Raw genomic sequence first — 24,867 nt, forward strand, 5'->3', positions numbered from 1 at the left:
ATGTTGAAGACCTTGTGAGGCTCAATAGTGAAAAAATTCAGACAGTGGAAATGTGAAGAATAGAATTGGCATAAGATATAGTTAGGTAGTGAAACAGACAAGATTTACTTATTAGCATTTGTATTCTTGTTTTCTGTATAGTTGTTACATGTCCAAGCATCAATTCCTTTACATTGGAACATGGAAGATGGAGAATTGTGAATGGATCACATTATGAGTACAAAACCAAAGTAGTTTTCAGTTGTGACCCTGGTTATCATGGACTAGGTCCTGCTTCTATTGAATGCCTTCCTAATGGTACATGGAGTTGGAGAAATGAGAGACCATATTGCCAAAGTAAGTGTACACTCCATTGAACTTATTTCAAAAGTTATCTTTGGTGATTGGATTGCTTGAATCACTTTCTTTCCAAAAACACTAGAGCAATAACTTGATATTTTTATTGTTATTTTAAAATGGAATCTTGCTTTGTCCATTTTGTCCTTTTGACTATGATCTCCCGGGCTCAAGTAATCATTCTGCCTCAATCTCCCCAGTAGATGGTACTACAAGCACACTACCACTATGCCCTGTGAGATACTATGATTAATTCTTCTTATATTTTAAGGTTTCTGTTTTTTTATTAGTAAATGCTTATGGAAAAAGGACATAAGCTTTAGATTCAGAAATCTCATAATTCTAGATCTGTCATTACTGTAACAACTAAGTAATGTTTATTGCATATCTAACTGCTTGCTGGACTTTGCTTTTAGCCTCTTACATATATTATGCTCCTTTTGTCAAAAAGAAAGCTAAGCACACAATTTAATTGTTTTGCACAAGTCACAGAGCCTATAAATGATGGAGAAATGGTATTCAATCCAAGCAATCTGACAATCACTGATAATCTGATAATCACTATGCTGCTGTATATGTTTAGTCTTTTCTAATCCCCAAATTCTTACTCTAGAAAATCATGACACTTCCTGTTGGGTAAAGTGATGAAAATACTAAGACATATTTTAAATACCAGTTGAGAACCAGCTTCATAAGGACCTCAGTAAATATTATTGAAACAAACTGAATAATAAAGTCTTTTTTTTTTTCACTTGTTCTTGTAAAATAAATGTAAGGTCTAACATAAACAAGCTAACTAAGCATACAATAATTTAGAAAGAATACCTTGAAATCCTTCTGAACTTTTTTCATCATATTTATTGAGTTTTACTTTGTCCCAGAAATTTAGTCTTTTAATTTGTATCAAACTCTATGGCATGTATAGACTAAATATACATAATATATAAATAAACTAATAAAATAATCCAGTCTAAATAAAGTTAGGATGATTAAAAAGTTTAATATAGAAGCTAACTATTATATGTGTAGTGAGTACACAATTACCTATTATTCTTTTACTTATGAATATTTGTGATTTGCAATTTACTTTTTAAATCTCTGTATCAGTATACGATATTTTTTGATTTATTAAAATAAATGTTATCTTAATGAATAAAATAAACATATGGATGAATTAAAATCTTAAAAATATATTTCTAAATTTTATTTTACATTCTAAAGAATCTGTATTTAGAAAATTTTGCTCTATTTCCACTTTTTCTATCATGGTCTTTCTCTGCCTGCAGCTTCATTACTCTTAAAGTATAATTTCACTAAAATGATACCTATAGAAGGGGTTTTTCTAGGGGAAAATGATCTGTAACACACTATTTAATATGGAATTTCACATGTTTGCCTGGTTCCTTTGTTCTAGATCTTCTATTGTGTAGAAGGATTTAAATGATGTATATATTTAGATTACTACCTAATCTTAGGTGATATTAGGATGGGGAAAAGTCAAGGAATCTAAGAATTGCAATTCATTGAAGAAATGAAAAGAATATTAATTGTTCCGGTTCTTCATGTACTCATCTTTTAAACTAAAATAATTAAAGTACTAATATTTTAGCCATATTGTATATTAATAATATTCATAGTTCCAACAAAGGATTATCTTAAGGATTTGCTGAAAACAATCAGTGCATTTTAAATTTTACATGCAACAATTTAAAGTTTGCAAATTTTCTCTTTGTCTATTTAACAGCTAACTAAAGCATTAGAGCTGAAAGCCAGAGATGGAGTCAAAAAGAAGTATGGGTTGATGATTAAATATTGGACTCTGATGATAGACTGTTGGGTTTAAATCTTGAGTAATGTAATTTATAGGGTTAATTATGAAGTTTATTATAGTTTATAAATTATACGTTACTTTATTAAAGTTACTTCACTTGTCTATATTCTAGTGAATGTAACTATCTATCATTATACCTATCTCAGAGTTGTTTTGAGAATTGCATAAGTGAAAACACTAATAATAGTGCTTGGTATATAAAAAGCACTTAATTTTACCAATTATTCTTTTCATTCTAGAATGATGCTTGTTCCACTTTCAGTCTTTAAATATGAAAGAGTCATATGGGTGAATAACCTAGGTAGTCAGTTAATCTGTCTTTAATTTTTTAAAGCCTATCCCTATATGTGAAAAATATATCTAATGGACTGTATAAAATTGAATATTTTACATGTAAAGTTTTTTATAGAGTCCTTGACAAAAACTAATTATAATTACTATGTTCACATTTGTTTAGATTTGAGGATATTTTGGTTTAGGCTAGTTGAAGGCCTACGTAACCCAATGTCATTTTATAAGTTAGAGAAAGATTTGGGACTGATGAATTAACCTTTCTTTACTCTTGAGATTGTTTTTTCCTCTAAAGCCAGACTGGCCAAGTCAAAATTCAAAGAAAATAACTTCACCACGTGTCACTATCACGTTAGAAGGTTTATGGGCACTCAAGGAGACTTAATTTTTCACTTGATTTAAACATTACACATGAGTACCTGTATCAAAACATGATATCACTCTACTAATATATGTGATTTTTTGTTTTTATGTAATAGTCAAAAATAAATCATACAGAATCCAAATGTTAAAGGCATGTTTTTGTTGTAAGTGGATATTGACTGTGTCTTTATTATAATTTATTATTTTTAAGTTATTTCCTGTGGAGAACTACCTACACCTCCAAATGGAAATAAGATTGGAACTCAAACTTCATATGGCTCAACAGCTATCTTTACCTGCGATTCAGGATTCATGCTTGTGGGGTCCACTGTACGGGAATGCCTTTCCTCAGGTCTTTGGAGTGGATCTGAAACCAGATGCCTAGGTATAGACTTTTAATTCACTTTGATCAACTTCTCCCCCATACACACATATACTGCATAGGAGGCAGAGCTTTGTTTATTCAGTAAGGATGCTAAAAATCAGAAAATACTTAACTTTAAAAATGTTTCATGGTAGAAAAGCTATTAAGTAGATAACTCTTAAAGTTAATCAACTAGTATTTTTAATGAGTCTTCTGTCATTAGGAGAGACACATTTTCTTCCAGGCATGGGAAAATAAAAAGGTGGTAACTAATTGTGGAAAATTATATGTTGGCATACTCAGCTGGATTAATTGCTGTAGCAGTTAATTCATTCTAAACCATAGTCAGTTCTTCTATTACCTATTTGCTTAAGGTAATGACTGAAGAAGAAAAACAATGTCTACAGTTAAATATCTTTCTCCCTTTTATTTTGTAAGATTTCAATGAGTAAAACTACTTTCTATTAAAACTTTTAAATTTGTTTTTTGAATGTGATTTTAGGCAAATGGGATTTTTCCCCTTAGGGTTTTCTGAATTCATTATAAAAACTGTTCAGTAAAAGAAACAGAATGAGCTTTTTTATCCTTCTTTTATTATAAAAAGAATATTATGATTTATACTTCATCTCTTTTTTAAAAAGTCTTTAATAATTTCTTTAATGTTAAGAAAATAATATGATTCGTGCTAAAATAATTTTGAGATTCAACAAATATTAAATTAGGTAATACTGAAAATTGTTCTAATGAGTATTCACTTGTCAACATCTTTCTGTTTAATAATTTAAAAATTACTAATTGTCATGAGTAGGATACTGCAACATTTGTACATTTTTTCTTTAAGAAATCTATATAAGAATATGACACATGACATAAACATGTACACATTAACAATTTAAATCACATGTTGTTTTGCTGACAAGGTTGAAAATATTCATGGTAATACAGTTCACTATTTGAAACAGATAACTGTAGCTAGAAATTGGGGTTAAAATTTCATTTTTACTTCCCTTACTCAGGCACAATTTTTAATAGTGTATACTTGGATGCCCGATAACAGTAATTTCTTTCTTAAGAGTAGACTTATTGAATATGACTACTGCATGAAAAGAAAATAGTAAATAAAGCAAATAATTGCGTATAATATATGATTAAATGATCACATAAAATATTTTTTAATAATTTCTAAACTGATTTTGGTTATGCTGATTTTATTACAGATTACTTAGTTTACTTATAGATTTGAAGATCTATTGTAAACTTTTTTTTTTTTTTTTTTAATTTTTTATTGTGGGTTGTTCAAAACATTACAAATTTGTAAACTTAAATACTGTATTTTATTCCTTTATGGTTTCACGAACTCTTATTTTACATTATGTTTTCGTTGACTTGCTATATATAGTGTGTTTTTTTTTTTCCACCTATTTTGATTCTTGATTATATTCTCTGGGAAAACAGGGCATAACTGGGAAATTTATGAACAAATGTCTCTCAGCTTATGAAGACAGCATCATGCACTGCAGAGGATGTGGTGCTGACAGCTAATACAAATTTAAAAGGATCCTGATAGGAGAAAGTGCAGTTCCAAACAATAAAATCCTAGAATTTACTCTAAGACATGATCTGAAGGATTCACTCCTTCTTATCTCACCCACATAGCCCCTTTTTGACTTAGAATTGAGGCTAGGATGTGTTTATGATTGTGTTGTGGAGTACAGTGCATTTATTCCCAACTCTCCAGCTTTTCATTAAGAGACTTTTTTTTAATTGAAAAAATAATTGTCAGTGAACACTCATATGTGAACACTCCTATGTCTCCCACCTAGATTATGTAATAATCTAGTATTTTGTTGTAATTGCTTATCACCAACATCTTTCCAGGCCTCTGTCAGTCCATCAAAACCTTTTTAAAAGGAATTTTAAAGTAAGTTGTGGAAATCATTGCATCTGTATCATTAGCTAGAGTTAATATTTTTAATGGTTCTTATTTCTTTTACTTCCTGTGGCAAAATTTACATACAATAAAATACGTATATTATAAATTCATGGTTAGATGAATTTTTACAACTGTGTTCACCTCTATAACTAAACCACTATATAGAATTTAAAATTTTTTTAAAAAGTTTCTTTGTAATGCTCCACAATCTCCAACTTACTTCCCCCCTCAACCTGAGGCAATAATTTTTCTGATATTTTTATCACCACATATTAATTTTTCCTATTCTACAAATATCATGGAATCCTGAATTATGTGCTATTTTGTGTAAGGTTCTTTCATTTTCTTTCATCTATGTTGTTGTTTTTATACTTTGCTATTTTATTGCCAAATAGAATTTATTTATATGCATATAATATCCTTGAGATATTATTTTGTTGGTGAACACCTGAACACTGTCCAGCTTTAGGGTATTATGAATAAAATTGCTATAAACATTCCTATGAAAGTCTTTCTGTTAACATATGCATTCATTTTTGTTTGATACTCAGAGGGAGAGGTCTGGTTTTCTCATATTCTATCAGCATGTATTTTTATGATGTATTGTTTGATGTCTTCTGATGTGTAATGTAGTTTCCTGAACTTATTAGCTAGTCATGAATTTCTCTTTGGGAATATGGTGAAGTAAGTATTGAATTATAGTACTTAGCAAATTCTAGTTGAAAGACTTTTATCATTACATGTTTAATGAGTATTTTCTCTCAGTCTGTGACTTTCTTATTCATTTTTAAATAGTGTGTTTCAGTGAGCAGGAGTTTTCAACTTTGGTAAAGTCTGTCTTGGTTTTTTTGTTTGTTTTCCTTTGGCTCTTGCTTTCTAGGTTCTGTTTAGGAAAACTTTGCTCAACCGTAGTCACAAGGATTTTCTATCACATTTTCTTCTGGAAACTTATAGTTCCAGAATGCATATGATTTAGCTTTCATTTTTTTTTGTTGTTGTATATCTTATATGGTAGGATTGAGTTTTTTTTCCTAGTATGATGTTTGGCACTGTCTATTTTTTAAGAATTTCATAATAGCATTTGATATCAAGTATGTAAGTCCTGCAAATTTCATGTTTTACAGTTAGTTTATCAAAGAAAGGAAACTTTTTAAAAAATTTCTATTAGTGCTATGGATGCCTCAAAACAAATACATATGTATGTATATATATTTTCCCAAAAAAAAGTTTTTATAAAATTGATTTTTTTCTTCCTTAAAAATATCAAGTTGCCAGAGATATTTTTTCTTTCTTAAATATTTTAATTTACCAGTGTTTTACGTGGGGATTTTTTTTTTTGTTTAGTAATTCTAACACATTAATAAGAAAAAAAACTATTTGAACTATTCATATTTTCTATTTTGTCTCATGTTATTTTTGGTAAATTATAATTTGTAAGGAAATTGTCCTTTTTCTGAACTATCAAAATATATTAGCAGAAAGCTATTTCAATATTTCCTCATTTTAATTTTCTAGGCCTTAATAGAGATATCACTTCATTCAGTCCTGTTTCTGGTAAATTTGTTCTCTCCTTTTTGTGTGTAGTTAAAGTTGGTTAGGAGTTTAACAATTTTGGACTATTTTAAAGGAAACAATTTTTACCCTAGTTAATGTTTTCTGTTGTTTGTTTAATTTTCTATTTCTTTGATTTCTGTGTTTTAAATATTTTCTCCTGTCTACTTAGTGTGGCTTATTTTACCTTCTTTATTTTGCTCCTCTCCTTTTTTTAAGGTGGAATTTTAGGTGGATTTTTATATACCTTTATTTGTTTATAATAAGAATTTTTTTTTCACAATGAAACTCAGTATTTTGTGTAATTAAAATACACTAATAAAATATTCATATATTAAAAATACAGAAGCTGATAACTTTCAAACTCAAATTAAGTCAACCTGATAATAATTAAGAATTTTTTGAAATTTTTTTAATTTGTTGTTTTTAGATGACAATAGGGTGTATTTTGACATATTATAAAAACATGGAGTGCAACACATTACATTTTTAATTCCATTCTTATGGTTGAGTATAATGTGGAGTTACACTGGTCATGACTTAATATGTGAGCATAGAAAAGTTATGTCCAATTCATATACTGTATTTACTCCCATCTTCCCTCCCTCCCTTTATTCCACTTTGTGTAATCCGCTGAACTTCCATACTTCTCCTTCCTAGTCTCCCTTGTTATAGGTTACCATCCATATATCAGTGAGAACATCCTACCTTTCACTTTTTGAGATTGGCCTATTTCACTTAGCATGATATTCTCCAATTTAATCCATTTATTGGCAAATGCCTTAATTTTATTCTTCTTTATAGCTGAGTAATATTTCACTATGTATACATACCACATTTTCTTTATCCATTCATCTGTTGAAGGGTACCTAGGTTGGTTCCATAGCTTGGGTATTGTGAATTGAGTTCCTATAAACATTGATGTGGCTGTGCCACTATAGTGTGCTGATTTTAAGTCCTTTGAATACATATTAAAGAGTGGGATAACTGAGTCAAATGGTGATTCCATTCTAAGTTTTCTTAGGAATCTCCATACTGCTTTCCGGAGTGGTTGTACCAATTTGCAATCCCACCAGTAATGTATGAGTGAACCTTTTCCCCCACACCCTTGCCAAGATTTATTGTTACTTGTGTTTTTGATAATTGCCATTCTAATTGGAGTAAGATGAAATCTTAGAATAGTTTTGATTTGCATTTTTCTAATTTCTAGAGATGTTGAGCATTTTTTTCATATATTTGTTGATTGGTTTATTTCTTCTTCTGTGAAGTATCTGTTCAGTTCCTTAGCCCATTTATTGATTAGGTTATTTGTTTCTTGAGCTCTTTATATATCCTGGAGATTAATGCTGTGTCTGAGGTGCATGTGGAAAAGGTTTTCTCCCATTATGTGGGCTCTTTCTTCACATTTATGATTGTTTCCTTTGCTGAGAAGAAGCTTTTTAGCTTGAATCCATCCCATTTATTGATTCTTGATTTTACTTCCTGTGCTTTAAGAGTCTTATTCAGGAAGTTCATTTCTGAGCTGATAATGATGGAGAGTTGGGTTTACTTTTTCTTCTAGTAGGCACAGGGTCTCTGGTCTAATGCTAAGGTCCTTGATCTACTGTGAGTTGAGTTTTGTTCAGGGTGAGATATAGGGGTTCAATTTCAATCTACTACATATGGATTTCCAGTTTTCCCAGAACCATCCATCAAGGAGTAAATACACTCTCTTCTCAACAGTATATGAATCCTTCTCTAAAGAGACCATATCTTAGGCCACAAAACAAGTCTTAGTAAATACAAAAAAAAAAAAAAATAGAGATAATACCTTGCATTCTATCAGACCAAAATGGAATTAAATTATAAATCAATGCTAAAATTAAAAAAAATAGAAGATTTTCTAACACTTAAATAATATTCTATTGAATGACCAATGGATAATAGAAGAAATCAGGGATGAAATTAAAAAAAAAATGCTTAGAGATACATTGTGGGTGAGGGGCTGGCTAGCTGAGCTAGCTGACAGCAAAATGCCCTCATACCCTCTCTTCCAACCTTCGGACCCAATGTAGCCTTTCCTGTCAGTCCCTACAAGTCCCCAGGCTCAAGGATCTAGGGAGAACCCAACTCTCTTGAGCCTCTCTAACCTGTGTTCCCCTGGTTGAAATGCTCCCAGATTCTGACTTTCTACAGGTTAACTAAGTTCAGACAAGCCCACACAGACCTAGCTGCAAACTCATGGAAGTTGGTTTCCAGTTTCTGAAGACTCCACAATGGTTGCAATCCTAAAATGGCTCCTGGGTTGGCTCTCCACAAAGGACTGATAAACTCTGGTGGAGCAGTTTTTTTTTTTTTTTTTTTTTTTTAAATATCCAATTAATGAGGCCAACAGTCTCTGGTTAGGCGAGGGCAGACTGTCTCAGAATTTTTCACTCTAAGCCTCAGAGAAACGTGGTATTCCTGCTGCATGAGTTCTGGGTACTGAGCTAGGAAAAATGCTGCCTCATGCTAATTTGTCATCTTGGATCCCCTTTATAATAAGAAATCTATACCTACAAATTTTCTTGCTAAGCACTGCTTTATCTACATACCTCAAATTTTGATATGTTCTGTTTTCATTTTTAAAGATTGATACAGTTTATAATATCTTCTGGATCCATGTCAGTCAAAGTGTATTTTCCTTTAATTTCCAAAAACCTAATGTTTTGCTATATATCTTATCATTACCTGTATGCTACATAATTATGTTTGAATTATTTATGACATACTTCTAAGTAAACATTAAAATTTAGTTAAACAATATATGTACATAAACATACAAAGAACACAGTATAAAAATAGTTCTTTTTGATTCTTTATAGCGGGTCACTGTGGAATTCCAGAACTCATTGTGAATGGTCAAGTCATTGGGGAAAATTATGGATACAGAGACACAGTTGTATATCAATGTAATCCTGGTTTTCGGTTGATTGGTTCTTCAGTGAGGATATGTCAACAAGATCACAATTGGTCTGGTCAGCTCCCATCCTGTGTGCGTAAGTAAGCATGCCAAAAGAAATGAGAGACCTCTGGTCTCATAGAATTACCAATTTTTTTTTTTTTAGTAGGCAAGATAAATAGTTATTTATATAATTATTTGTTATACAAATAATATAAAGTGAATTTCTACAATCCATTCTCTTGTACTGTTTTATAAGTCCTTAAAGTGGACATTTCAGAGCATATATAACCATCCAAAAGTAAAGTGGAAGAAAGTATTAGTATATCTGTTATATTTGTGTTTTCACATAAAGACAAAATTAAACTCAGCTCCTTAGTATTTAATATATAACATATATAAATGAATACTTATTAATGGAAGGAAAATATATCCTCAACAAATTTTCAATTATAAAAATTTAAAGTTTTTGATAACCCTATGCAAGAGTATCAACATTCTTATTATACTACAAAGCTTTTGATAGTTAAAAGTATTTCTCATTAATGTTTTTTAATAGGGCAAACATGTGCAGTAGATATCACATCAAATTATATCCTGGTGAAGTACAATTAGTGAGAAAAAATAAGATAACATGAAAAACTATTGTTCTCATTTCAGTTTCATTGCTAATTTTTTAAGTAAACAAGTTATTTAATCTTTCTGGACTCTAATTCCTTTATAAAGAAAATAAATAGTTAAAAGTGTTTATCATTATGGTACCTTTTAGCTTCAGAATCTATCATTTTTAATGTATCAAAGTAGTGTTTTCTCATAAATTATTGTTTGAAATATTTTAAAAATTAATTTAAAAGTTTATTTCGAAGGCAATGTTTCTATTATTGTAGACTTCATACAAAACTATGACTATGTGTACTTTTAGAATTATTTTAATGAAAGATCCTGGCATTTCAACAAATATGTATGTGATCTTTTAAGTTGATTTAGATGCTAACTGATACATAAAATTATTTTGCAGAAAGCACTATTTCATAATAACTACTTAAAGATACCTATTGTTCTTGGTGATTTTAATGAATTTCTTCCTATACCTATGGTATGGTTTTATCCATTCTTCTATTTACTTGCTATTATTATTTTTATGTTTGGAGTACTTGAGTACTCCTCACACAGAATAAAGGAAGATATTTGGGGCATGAATAAGTCACATAGGAGGGGACCAAAGTATGAGAGAGAAAGTGGTGGTGTGATTGTCAGGATGTCAGTAGTAGGGTCACATCTACAGTCTTTTATATGTAGACATCTTAATGCATTTAAGAGTTGCCCTCACCATATTTGTTCATGTTCTCACTAACCATGAATGAGATAAACCCAAATTAATTGAATTTGATGGTAATCTGAGGGCAAATCTCTCTATTTGGTAAAAACTAATGCCATTTGTTGACCACTAACCTGAGTCTCCTTCATAGCTCCTACCAGAGCAATGGGTCACATACCCCCCAAAGGGCTTTATACTAAACAGAACATTTTATGTCTCCTTCTATTCTTTTTTTCTTTTTGTGGTGCTGGTGATCAAACCCAGGTCCTCATGCATGCTGGGCCATACCTCTAATCCCTGGGCATTCACTCATCATCTTATCTGACCCTATCAAGGATAAGTTCTAAGTCAAGACTGCCTTTGTACTTACAGTACAAAGTGGGTATTTGCTTTGTTCTTGCTTTTACCAATACAGGCCTTCTAACCAGCCTCCAGTGTTTGTACAACTTCCAGTGCCATGTATTCTATATTTCCAAAGAAAAATGCAGAATAGTTTGCTGGAAATTTGAATGTTACCAGTCATATTTACTTGTCCAAACTCTCTCTAGAAGTAAGAAAATTTGAATAAAATACTCTCATGGAATGCAGTTTGCTATTGAGTGGATAAGTAAAGCATGCTGGCTCTAGAGCGTTGTGTATTTATTATGAATGCTTTTTTTACAAAAATAAAAAAAGTGATTGAATAATGATAACTCCATTCCATTCACTTACTTCACTTATTCTCAAATGTACACAATGCTCCAGACAATAATTTATCCTTATTTTGTTATTAAAATCAATTATTCATGTATTTCTTGTTTCCTAACAATTTCTATTTCCAGTTATTGACATTTATAGTAAGAGTCTTGTGACAGTAAAATAAAATTGTAAAATATTTTAATTATAACATCATAGGGTAAGCCTCAGAGAAATAATATATACTTTTAATGAGGGCTCAGAGGAAGTATTTTATTTAATTAATGACTAACATTTATAAATTTCATCATTTTTAATTTTATCTGATTAGCTGAAATTTTTTAGAATACTAATTTCATGGAAAATTCTTTTTTGTGTTGAGATAATAAGATACTAGAGCATATAGTTAATAAGTAAAGTCACTTTTCTCAGACACACACATACACATACACCCACCACTGATAGATGATTTAAAGACAGAAATATTCTGCTTGGATATGGCCTAGATTTTTTACTTTACATTTGTATTCAACATAGACAACTCTTATCACTGTTTTTCTTATTGAATAATTGAGACTTTAAAATAGAATTGGCCCTTCGGGTAAAACTGGTTTCTTTATTGATAATTTTAAACAAGAATAAGATGCAGTTAAATTTCCAAATGAGTAGGTTGACATTAACAATACAGCTGAAAAATAATTGCTCTTGGGTCATTTTGAAAGTACTAAAAGTGACTATGCTCTTTCACTGTTCCCAATTATGAAGCAGTATTCCAGGACTTGCTATGATTAATAGAGTGAGATTATGCAATAAAACGGTTCATAGAGATATGGAGTGTTTGGGGAAAGCCAGCACTATATAAAATTTATAGTGGGACCATAACATTAAAAGGATCTAAATAATTCATTTGATAACCTTATTTCCAAGCAAAATTGTATTAAATTGTCAAATATCAATGATGATGAAAATAAACCAGTAAGATTGATTGCTTTGGAGAATATTAATATCAGTATCTCAAAATATTAATGAGAATTCTGGTGCAACATCATGCATCATTTTTTGCAGTCCACATTACGTAGTTACATTAATTTACTTTTAAAGCACATTTTCATGTATCAATATATTACTCATAAAAATTGATTGTCTAAAAACTATTAAAAGGTCTATTTCAAAATTAAATAAAAAATATGTCTTAAAGTACCTTCAGTTCTTAAACTTAATGCAAAAAGGAAAACTCATTCAGTTTTATTCCACATTGTTGTTAACTAGTTACTGAAGCTTCAGTCATTCCTCGGATTTCTTTGAACTTCAGTATTCTTCCTTAAAAAAAAATTAGAAAGAATAAACTAAGCACCATGAAACTTTTAACATCTATGTACCACTTAAAGAAAATTGTCATAATTTTAAATCATTTTCTACTTTCTAATATCATATTTCTTCTTACTAATATTATTTCTACTATTTCTGTTTTATTTTATTTATTTCCATTTTCTTTATATTGTAGTACTTTAAATATATATCCACATATAAGGTGATCTTTCTACTCGAAATGACTAAGCATAATTGTGATGTGATAATTAATAACTAAATGTTCTTCTGTTTTTTTCCATCCCCAATCCCCCATCGCCAATGGTATTAGCTGTTAGCTGTGGTCACCCTGGTAGTCCAATATATGGAAGAACAAGTGGAAATGGATTTAACTTTAATGATGTGGTAACGTTCTCTTGCAATATTGGTTATCTTATGCAAGGACCAACAAAAGCCCAGTGCCAGGCCAACAGACAATGGAGCCATCCTCCACCTGTGTGCAAAGGTAAAAGGCTAAATTTATTCCAGTGTGGGGACATGGTGTTAGTGTGTCTATGTAAACATAGATGACATATCCGAAACAACTTGGCAGCACAGTACAAACTTCCCAACTAGAGCAAAAAGCTTTAATATTGATGCCATCTCATTAGCAATGTTTTCCTCTTCTTAAATTTTGAAAGTTAAAATGAGAAGATTATAATTCTGCTCAGCTTTACTATTTTATACCTATTTGTGTTTGCATATAAGCAGTCTTTAAGAACTTTTTATTTGCAACTTGCTTAATAATTAATGGAACTTAATTCTGGCATATGTTTGTAAAAACAAATTTGGGGGCCTGAATTACCATGACACGTGAATGGAGGCTTTATTTGTTGATTTCTATATAGAAACAGATTAAAGAGACTTTTTTTTTTAAGTAAGTTCCTACTTTGCAAGGCAGTGTGAAAGACATCGTATTATCTGATAAAGTGAATATAATTATCATTTTCTATATGTTTTATTTCCTGAAATTCAACAATAGCTTAAAATATATCATTGTTTATATCTACTCTCAGCATAATTCTTATAAGTTTTCTATTATTCAAATAAATTTGTCAGAAATTTTTTCTCTTTTTATATTTCAAGCACACAGATTTCAATCCATTATCTAAGTAATTCATAAATTAATTTTTTGGAGTCTTTTTTTATTTGATTAATTTACCTCTGAAACTGCTTCTAAGTTCTTAATAGAAATTTATGTAGTAGATAATTCCAAAATATTCTTTAAAAATTTGTCACTTGTTTAGTGGTCAACTGTTCTGATCCTGGAATTCCAGCCAATTCCAAAAGAGAAAGTAAAATAGAACATGGAAATTTCACCTATGGCACTGTAGTATTCTATGACTGCAATCCAGGATATTTTTTATTTGGATCTTCAGTTTTGATATGTCAGCCAAATGGACAGTGGGACAAACCTTTACCAGAATGTATCAGTAAGTAGATAATATGAATTGTTCCTTGAGAAAATGCCATGAATGCAATATGGAAGTTCATTGTTTGTAAAATAGTTAGAACTGTACACTTGATCTTAGCCAAAAGGCCGAGAAGCGATAGTTAGAACTGTATATCAGAGGAAAACAAATTGCTTTATTCCACTGTTTTGAAATTACACTTCCACCTATTCTTACAATTCAATGCCCAGATGTCACCTTTCTTTATATTAATGTGACAAATATTTGTTTTATTTTGAGTTTTAATAGAACAGGTAGAATGTGAAAAATCAGTATCTTTGATACTTGATGTTATTATTATCTTAGGAAGCAATTGCATTTTTATATTAATATCTCAAATTTCATTCAAGGCAAAATATGTCTTAAAGTTAAGTAGCCATCAGTGTTTCAGAATACTTGAGGTGTTGCTTGAAATTTATTGATCTTAAATATCTATCATATAGAGGCACACATTAAATGCAATAATTCTTTTTTTTTTTTTTTTTTTTTTGTGATGCTGGGGATTGAACCCATGGCCTTGTGCATCACTCTATCAACTGAGCTATGTCCCCAGCCCCCTTCAATAATTCTTAATATACACATTTTTAAAGTCAGTTAACATTGAGCACTTTTAGTTAAATGTTATATTAGGAGTTGTAGAATATGAGTAAAATAAATTGTAACAGAAAGGCATGTAATTCACATGTAAACTGAGAAAAACAAATTAGGAGAAGTGAATCAAAATTTCATAAAGACAGAAGTGAAAGGAAATTCTAAGGATTCAGTCAATTGACAGATCTCAATTGAAAGACATGGTAAAAGTTAGACATGACAGGGAATGGAAGTTTTATAGAAGGAAGGACTACTGTGTCAGGCAATCATTGTGCATGTTATTTTTGATTATACTAAAGTGTTCAATTATAAAATTATACTTTGTTCATGTATTATATTGAGACATTTCCTTTATATTAATCAGATGGACTTTTATGAAAATTTATAACAATGCTCATATACTAATGAAAAAACAAAACTTTTTGCTATGTCTGTAAAATTTCAGATTCTGTGTAAATAATTCAGTAAATTTGACTTTGACAAAGTAGTCTAATTGTTTAAATAATTCTCTTACTTGTTCTTGTATAGCTACATATCACTTTTGTTTTGTAGGACATGTAAACCTCTTATCTCTCATACACTTTTTGCATTTTAATTTTGTATACCACTTTCTACCCGTGTACTAAGTGCTCAAATGTATTATTACATTTATGCCTCCTTAAGTGCTGTTTGATACTCCAGATATATATGGCACTGTATGTTTTTCCAAGCCCAGTTAGCAAGGACATACATTAATTTCCCAAGCAACCTCTAGCTTGTAAGGAATATTCCACCATCTGTTGACTTCAGATTTTGCTATGCCAAACAGAATTTTAGATGACATGCTACTGAATGTTTTCTTTGTACAGCATTCTTGGAATGAAATGATTCTAAACTATAAGTTAGATTGTGGTTCACAGATCTGTCTTTACTCCATCTCCTTTACTCTCAAAAATACTTCTATTTTAATCTCTGTTTGGGCTCATTTTGAATTCTATAGGGCTTTCTATATCCTTATTTAGCAATCTACATCACTCCTCTCCCGAACGTTTGCCTCCTTGTCCAGGGGAAAACACACCTCAAATACGTGCACATATGCACTCAGGCATGCATTCATCACCTGTAAATTCAGACTTGTATTAACCCCTCAAACATTTTTATGCTTGCTTACTTTATAAGATTCTTTTAAACTCCTACTTAGGATGACTGGGTTAACACAGTAGTTCTCATAACTGAGAATTCCATTTTATATTTAAATAGCCAGGTTTCACAGAGGTAGAGGTTTGTTTCTGTAGATTTTGATGTTTGAGTAGAAAAAATTTGCTCCTGAATTATTTTATAAACGAGTTGATTCAGGTTGTTCGATAGGAGATATAAAAAAATTTTATATCCAATAATTATGTATTGTAGTGATTGACTGTGGACACCCTGGCGTTCCTCCTAATGCTGTCCTGTCTGGCGAGAAGTATACATTTGGGTCTACTGTTCACTATTCCTGCACAGGAAAGCGTTTCCTTCTAGGCCAGTCGTCAAGGACTTGCCAGTTAAATGGCCATTGGAGTGGATCACAACCTCATTGTTCAGGTACCACTGGGAAAATTGGATGATCTGTGTCAAAAATTACATTATGATGATGGTGACAAATATGTGTGTGTGTGTGTATACATATACATACACATATATATACATATATGCATACATATATAGGTTGTTTTATATATATAATATGTATATATAAACATATATAATATGTAATATACAACATATAATATATGTATTAATAATATATGTAGTATGTCTTCAGATTGTTTTATATATATAATATGTATATATAAACATATATATAATATATATATATATATATAACATGTATATATAATATGCATGTATAAAACAATCTGAAGACATAGTACATTTCTCTTAAAATTTCATGAGATAAGCTGAAACATTGCTTATATGTATATTGGAATATTTCTAATATTATGTAAATTTAGAGGCAAATTAACACCAATCTTCCAGATAATAAATTACATGTGTGTGATTTGAACTGTTTTGTGCCTGATGTAAAGAATTATGAGGTTTTCAGATGCTACACTTTATAAAGTGCTTTTGTTCATAAAAATGATGAAACTTCTCATGCTAAAGTAGCTGTTCCACTTAGCAGACATCAAGTACAACTTTCCTCAGAAGCCAATGTTTTATTGTGGTTTCTTGTCATAGTTCAGTTCTGTTCTACTTTTACAATTGATTACTTAATGGAATAATTTAAAAATAAATTTTTAAGGAATTTAAATTAACTGAACCTAATAAGCCTTCTGAAAACTATCCTAACTTTCTGTATTTTGGGGAAATGTACAGATATTGAGCTCATACAACCTCAGTCACCATCTTCAAATGAAAGAATAGTAAAGCTTTTTAATTTTATAATCTCTTCACAGAGTATTTGACTAATCTTTTCTAAGATGTTTTACGTACTGCTTTTTTTCAAAAAAGTTGAATTCCCTTTATTCATTATATAGATATTTTGATTATTTTTCTGCCTTTTTTTACTTATATATTGTACATTGTCTATATAATTTTATTTATTCATGGGGAGATCATTCTGATAACTCATCAGTAGTTGTCTTACATTATATTCCCTTTAGATATTAAAATTGTGACTTGGTTAGTTGGTGTACAGATCTTACAACTAGCGGTTAATTTCTATGAAGTGATTGCCTAGGACTTCAAATTAATCTACATATTTTAAAATTATGTTTAATAAAACTAATTTTCATGAGACTTAAAGTCTAAGAAACTCATTGTGATGTTAATTCTCAGATAATTCATTATGGGCTACCAAAGTGTAAAAAAAAATAACAAATTATGCATAGATATTTGAAAGTGAAATGCTGATCATACAATTTTGTGTGTTTATTAATATTACATCACATGAAAATAAAGAAATTTAAAGACACCAAATACACAGACCATGTCAAACAGACATCTCGAAAAATAACATTTTCAATACTTTTGTATTCACTGCTCCTTGTCTCTCTGTCTCTCTGTCTCTCTGGATATGTAGTAAGACATTTTGACTAGAATTATTTAGGAAGTGAGCAAAGCACTGAATAAATTCTTAAGATATTGAGTAGATAGTAAATTCTTAACATGAAAATTTTTAAAATTCATGTCCAGTCATTAACAAAATAATTACTAGCAATTTAAGCAGTTTATTATATATATAATAAACTGCTTAAATTGCTATAATATATATACTTTTAGTTGTAGTTGGACACAACACCTTTATTTTATTTTTTTATGGGGTGCTGAGGATCGAACCCAGTGTCTTGCACACGCTAGGCCAGCGCTCTACTGCTGAGCCACATCCCCAGCCCCAGCAGTTTCTAATTTTGGGTTACATATAGAATTTATTTTTATTATCAATATATGAGAAATGTGCAGTTTATTCATCCTAGGTAGTGAAAATTAGGGGGATAAATTTTAGCCAATAGAAAGAACTGTACCATAATATTTATGTTCCCTAGAAGACACCACAGTGCTAGATGAACTGCAAAAATATTATCAGTACTTACTAAATACAGAGAAGGAAAATGTAAATTACTGAATCCAGTTTTTAATGTTAGTTTTATAAGTTCACTGTTATTTGAATCTATAGGACTGTCAGCTATAAATTTTCCATTAGGTTGGTTATTTACTAGGTTCAGGAATTACTAATGAAATGTCTGTAACCTATTTAAGGTCTCCAAATATCACTGATAAAGAAAATAATACCATACTCTGCAACAATTTTCTTTTTCACCTATGTTTTTTCTTTATATGACTATAGTCAGTTGGGAAATAGAAATTATTACTATGTCAAGTTATCATGTTCAAACACAACATTCACAAAAACAAATGCCTTCTAGACTATTGGCCTAAATGTTAAAAATTTATTAAACATTAAAAATTATAAATGTTTATTGAGATAAATTAACTTGAACTTTACTGCATTGCAGGTGATGCCACTGGTACTTGTGGGGATCCGGGGACTCCTGGTCATGGTTCAAGACAGGAAAGTGATTTCAGAACTAAAAGTACTGTACGTTTTGCTTGTGATACTGGTTATACCCTTCATGGCTCAGAAGAAAGAACATGTTTAGCCAATGGTAGTTGGACTGGAAGGCAGCCAGAATGCAAAGGTAATCTCAAGCAGAAAAGGAGTATACTGTGAGTTCTGAAATTTAACATGTATCCAAATTCAATTGAATACTACTAATAAAATTACTTGTATTGCCCTGCCCTCAATTACAAAATAAAAACAATAGTATTTTTAGTTTTAGAGATAGCACCCTTTAATTCCAAAAATTACATTATTTTCATCATTTACATACAAACATTATTCACAACATAAAAAACATTTAGATTGTAAAAATAAAACAAATATTTGTTAAAAGGGTTTATTTTTACTTCATGTAAGTATACGCAGTAGGGAAAAATAGGTGGTTTTTACATGAAAGTTACCTGAGTATCTGTTTTACCTTCTAAGTTTTTAGAAGTTTACAAGATTGACTACAAAATGAAATCTTGGAAAATTACCCTTGTGATTTTACTTATATTAAACTTATTGGTGTGTAAATAGGAAATATTTCCCATTAGAACATTCTTGAGTTTTTTGATTGACTGAATTATAAAAAATCTTTTTCATTATTTTAAAAATTATTATCTATATTCTTGGAAACATAGTTATCTTTTTTAACTAGATGAATTCTAATAATCGTGAGAGTTGCAATTAAATTGATTCAGGGAGAGAAGTTGGAGAATGTAGTTGCTGAGAAAAATATAGTTAAGTATGCTAAACTGTTCACTTTATTTCTCAAAATTATTTTCTGAAGGCAGATTACAATGATGTAGTCATTATATCTCCTAATTACATTATGTATGAGTGATATTTAAGTCAGTACTTTTTTTTTTTTTTTTGGTACTGGGGATTAAACTAAGGGACACTCAACCACTGAGCCACATCCCCAGCCCTATTTTTTATTTGATTTAGACACAGGGTCTCACTGAGTTGCTTAGCACCTTGCTTTTGCTGAGACTAACTTTTAATTCAAAATCCTCCTGCCTCAGCCTCCTGAGCTGCTAGGATTACAGGCATGTGCCACTGCACAGAGCCTAAGTCAGTACTTTTCAATGCTGTTCTATAAAATACTTTAAACTTGAAATGCAGATTGCTATTCTGATGTTTTGTTGACATGTGCATTATGATTACTAGTAAAACTATAAGCCATAGCAGTATAACATTTAATATTTATCACATAAACAGACTTCATACATTTCATTTAAGAAAACAGATTTTAGTAGATGAACCAACAAAGTACATGAGCAAAAATACATAAAAGAAAAAATATTAAGCTATAGAAAAAAATACACAGAACCACTAATGAGAAAATTATGATTAATCATCATGACAAAATTCCCACTTATTCTTAAAATGGAAATGTGAAATTCTGGTGGGTGCAGTAAAACTAAAACTTTAAAACATAGCAGGATGATTTTTTTAACTTTTTCTAAATTTTTTAAAATTATTTGTTCTAATCAGTTATACATGACAGCAGAATATTTTTTGGTTCATTGTACACAAATGAGGCACAATTTTTCACTTCTCTGGTTGTTCATAAATTAGGGTCACACCATTTATGCAATCATACATGTACCTAGGGAAATGAAGTTCGTCTCCTTCAACCATCTTTCCTATCCCCATGTCCCCTCCTCTCTTCCCTCTACCTTTTGCCCAATACAAACTTCCTCCACTCATCCTATGCCCTCCTCATTATAGATTAGCACCCACTTATCAGAGGAAACATTTGGCCTTTGGATTTTTGAGATTAGTTTATTTTGCTTAGCATGATATTTTCCAGCTTCATTCATTTACCTGCAAATGCCATAATCTTATTCTCTTTTATTGCTGAGTAATTGTGTGTGTGTGTGTGTGTGTGTGTGTGTATATATATATATATATATATATATATATATATATATATATATATATATATATATATAAAATCACAGTTCCTTTATTCATTCATCTACTGAAGGTCATTTAGGTTAGTTCCATAGTTTGGCTATTGTGAATTGTGCTGCTATAAACATGAGGTGGCTGCATCACTGTAGTATGCTGGTTTTAAGTCCTTTGAGTATAGACTAAGGAATGGAATAGCTGGGTCAAAAGGTGTTTCCATTCCAAGTTTTTAAGGAATTTCCATACTATTTTCCACATTGATTGCAACAATTTTCAGTCCTTCCAGCAATGTATGAGTGTGCCTCCCACCCCCACATCCTCGCCAACACTTATTGTTTCTTGTATTCTTGATAAATGCCATTCTGACTGGAATGAAATGAAATGTTAGAGTAGTTTTGATTTGCAATTCTCTAATTACTAAGGATGTTGAACATTTTTTTCACATATTTGTTGATCGATTATATATCATTTTCTTCAAAGTATCTGTTCAATTCCTCAGCCCATTTATTGATTGGGTTATTTTGGTTTTGGGGTGCTAAGTTTTTTGACTTGTTTATATATCCTGGAGATTAGTGCTCTATCTGATGTGTGTGTGGCAAAAATTTGCTCCCAAAATGTAGACTATCTCTTTACATCATTGATTGTTTCTTTGCTGAGAAGAAGCTTTAGAATTTGAATCCATCCCATTTATTGATTCTTGATTTTATTTCTTGTGCTAAAGGAGTCTTACTTATTAAGGAAGGTGGGGCCTAATCTGCCATGATGAAGATTTGGGCCTACTTTTTTTTTTTTTCTATTAGGTGTAGGGTCTCTGGTTCAATTCCTAGGTCCTTGATCCACTTTGAGTTGAGTTTTGTGCATGGTGAGAGAGAGGGGTTTAAATTTGTTTTGTTGCGTATGGATTTTCAGTTTTCCTGGCACCATTTGATGAGGCTATTTTTTCTCCAATATATGTTTTTGGCTCCTTTGTCTAATATGAAATAACTGTATTTATGTGGGTTTGTCTCTGTGTCTTCTATTCTGTGCTATTGGTCTACATGTCTGTTTTGGTGTCAATACCATGCCATTTTTTTTTTTTTTTTTTTACTGTGACTCTGGAGTATAGTTTAAGGTCTGATATTGTGATGCCTCCTGCTTCACAAAAAATTCTTCTTGCTAAGGATTGCTTTGGTTATTCTGAGTCTCTTATTTTTCCAAATGAGTTTCATAATTACTTTTTCTATTTCTATGAGCTCTGATGTTGGGATTTTAGTTGGTATCACATTGACTCTGTATACTGCTTTTGGTAGTATGGCCATTTTGACAACATTAATTTTGCCTATCCAAGAGCATAGGAGTCTATTAAAGTGGTGAATTACATTTATTGATTTCCATGTGTTGAACCAACTTTGCATCCCTGGGATGAACCCAACTTGATCATGGTGCACTATCTTTTATATATGTTTTTATATGAGATTTGCCAGAATTTTATTGAGAATTTTTGTGTCTATGTTCATCAGGTATATTGGTGTGAAGTTTTGTTTCCTTGTTGAGTCAATGAGGGTGATACTAACTTTGTAGAATGAGTTTGGAAAGGTTCCCTTCTTTTCTATTTCATGGAAAAATTTGAGGAACATTGGTATTAATTCTTCTCTGAAGGTCTTGTAGAACTCAGCTGAGAATCCATCTAGTCCTGGGTTTTTCTTGGTTGGTAGGCTTTTGATGGAGTCTTCTATTTCCTTCCTTGAAATTGATCTGTTTAAATTGTTTGTCTTCCTGATTTAGTTTGGGCAGATCATATGTCTCTAAAACTTTGTTGGTGTCTTTGGGACATTCTTTTACACACACAGACACACGCATGTATATACATTTCTGTATATATTAGTTGTAGATGGACACAATTTCTTTATTTTATTTTTATTTGGTGCTGAGGATCGAACCCAATATCTTACATGTGCCAGGTAAGTGCTCTACCACTGAGCCATAGCCCCAGCCCTCTTTTGGATTTTCTATTTTACTGGAGTATAATTTTTCAAAATAGTTTCTAATTATTTTCTGTATTTCAGTAGTGTCTGTTGTGATATTTCCTTTTTCATCATAAATTTTAATAATTTGTGTCTTCTCTCTCTCTTAGGGTGGCCACGGGTTTATCAATTTTATTTATTTTTTCAAAAAACCAAATTTTTATTTTTGTCAATTTTTTCAGTTGTTTCAATTTCATTGATTTCAGCTCTGATTTAAGTTATTTTAATTAATTACACTGCCTTCATAGTGTCCCAGAGATTTTGACATGTTGTATTGGAGTTCTCATTTACCCTTATGAATTTTTTTTTTTTAATCGCATCCTTGATGTCTTCTTATTCATACATCATTCAGTAGGGTGTTCTTTACTCTCCAGGTGTTGGAGTAGCTTCTGTTTTTTATTTTATCATTGATTTCTAATTTCATTCCATTATGGTCTGATATAATTCAGGGTAATATCTCTGTTTTATTTTCGTTTGTTTGTTTTGTTAAGACTTGCTTTGTGGCATAACATATGATCTCTTTTAGAAAAGGATCCATGTGCTGCTGAGAAAAAAAAGTGTATTCACTCATCAATAGATGAAATATTCTATATATGTCGGTTAAGTCTAAATTATTGACTGCATTATTGAGGTCTATAGTTTTTTTGTTTAGTTTTTGTTTGGAAGATCTATCTAGTGGTGAGAGAGGTATGTTAAAGTCACCCAGCATTATTTTGTTGTGGTCTATTTGATTCCTGAAATTTAGAAGTGTTTGTTTGATATATGTAGATGCTCCATTGTTTGGGGCATAAATGTTTATGATTGTTATGTCATGTTGATGTATGATTCCCTTAAGCAGTATGAAATGCCCTTTTGACAGACTTTGGTTTGAAGTCCACTTTATCTGATATGAAGATAGAAACCCCTGCTTGTTTACATGATCCATGTGAGTGGTGTGTTTTTTCCCATTCAGGATGATTTTATTATTACATTTTGAGAACATTTTTTTAAATACATAAATAGTAATAGAATAATCTATAGTTTGATTTATCATTCCACTTCTGAGGAATTCTCCCTAAAAAATTAATATTAGTAAAGAAAGTATAAAATCATGAAATAGCAATTTATTATTTCTAATTATTCATAATTCTAATCTAGGAAAATATTATATAAATAATTGTATATGTACATATTTTAATAGTGCATAATCAAAAAATATTAAAATACAGTCTCTGAGGCAATATGAGAAAATGTATATCATATAAATGTTAATAAATAATAAGATTAGAATTATATATTTTGTTAGAATAATGGAAAATATTATTCATGAGGGAAATTATGAAGAGAATTACACAAAATAATCATATAACAGAGTTATGAAACTAGTGCTATTTTTATTCTTTATTTCAAATATTTTGTAGTATTATGTTACTCTAATTTATAATAAAATATAAAAGCATATGAATGGTAAAGTTCATATAAAAATAAAAATTTTAAGTGGCATTAAAATGACTTAATTCATGAATAGAGAAGTGTTAATTTAAAGAAAACAGCATGACAAAATGACCATTTTATAAAAATGGTAACAAATGGTATTTTGTAAGATGTGTGAAAATAGAAAAATATTATACTGTTACAAGTGGCATATTATAATATTTTTGATGACTCTACAGCAATATACTTTAAACAATTTTAAAGTATTTTGTAAAAATTTTTAAATGAGCCAGTGATTCTACTATCAGATGTTTATCTTAGAAACAAGATCAACGTAGAGTTATGGATATGCTAGATTATTGTATAGCCAAACTGATAGAAAAGCAAGAGAGAATTAAATGAAATTTAATGTTTATCAATAGGAGATTGGGTAAAGTATGAATATACACACATGGAAAATCACACTGTTACTAAACTTTGTGATAGAAGATGCACTAATT

At 30.4% G+C, this 24,867-nt stretch overlaps 1 protein-coding gene across 3 annotated transcripts in view; it reads left to right on the forward strand.

Moving 5' to 3' along the window:
- The window catches only part of Csmd3 (CUB and Sushi multiple domains 3), a 1,133,871-nt gene that overhangs the window by 1,070,906 nt on the left and 38,098 nt on the right, over positions 1–24,867 (forward strand). For 2 of the 3 annotated variants that reach the window (XM_027947308.2, XM_027947317.2), the window contains 7 exons: positions 142–336; positions 3,033–3,206; positions 9,513–9,686; positions 13,222–13,395; positions 14,177–14,362; positions 16,361–16,534; positions 18,949–19,131. In XM_027947308.2, the coding sequence (XP_027803109.2) occupies positions 142–336; positions 3,033–3,206; positions 9,513–9,686; positions 13,222–13,395; positions 14,177–14,362; positions 16,361–16,534; positions 18,949–19,131 (1,260 nt within the window). The remainder of the gene's footprint in view (positions 1–141; positions 337–3,032; positions 3,207–9,512; positions 9,687–13,221; positions 13,396–14,176; positions 14,363–16,360; positions 16,535–18,948; positions 19,132–24,867) is intronic. The other variant, XM_027947313.2, reaches the window with a different exon arrangement.

The sequence above is a fragment of the Marmota flaviventris genome, chromosome 15 (genome assembly GCF_047511675.1).
Source record: "Marmota flaviventris isolate mMarFla1 chromosome 15, mMarFla1.hap1, whole genome shotgun sequence".
NCBI classification, from domain to species: domain Eukaryota; kingdom Metazoa; phylum Chordata; class Mammalia; order Rodentia; family Sciuridae; genus Marmota; species Marmota flaviventris.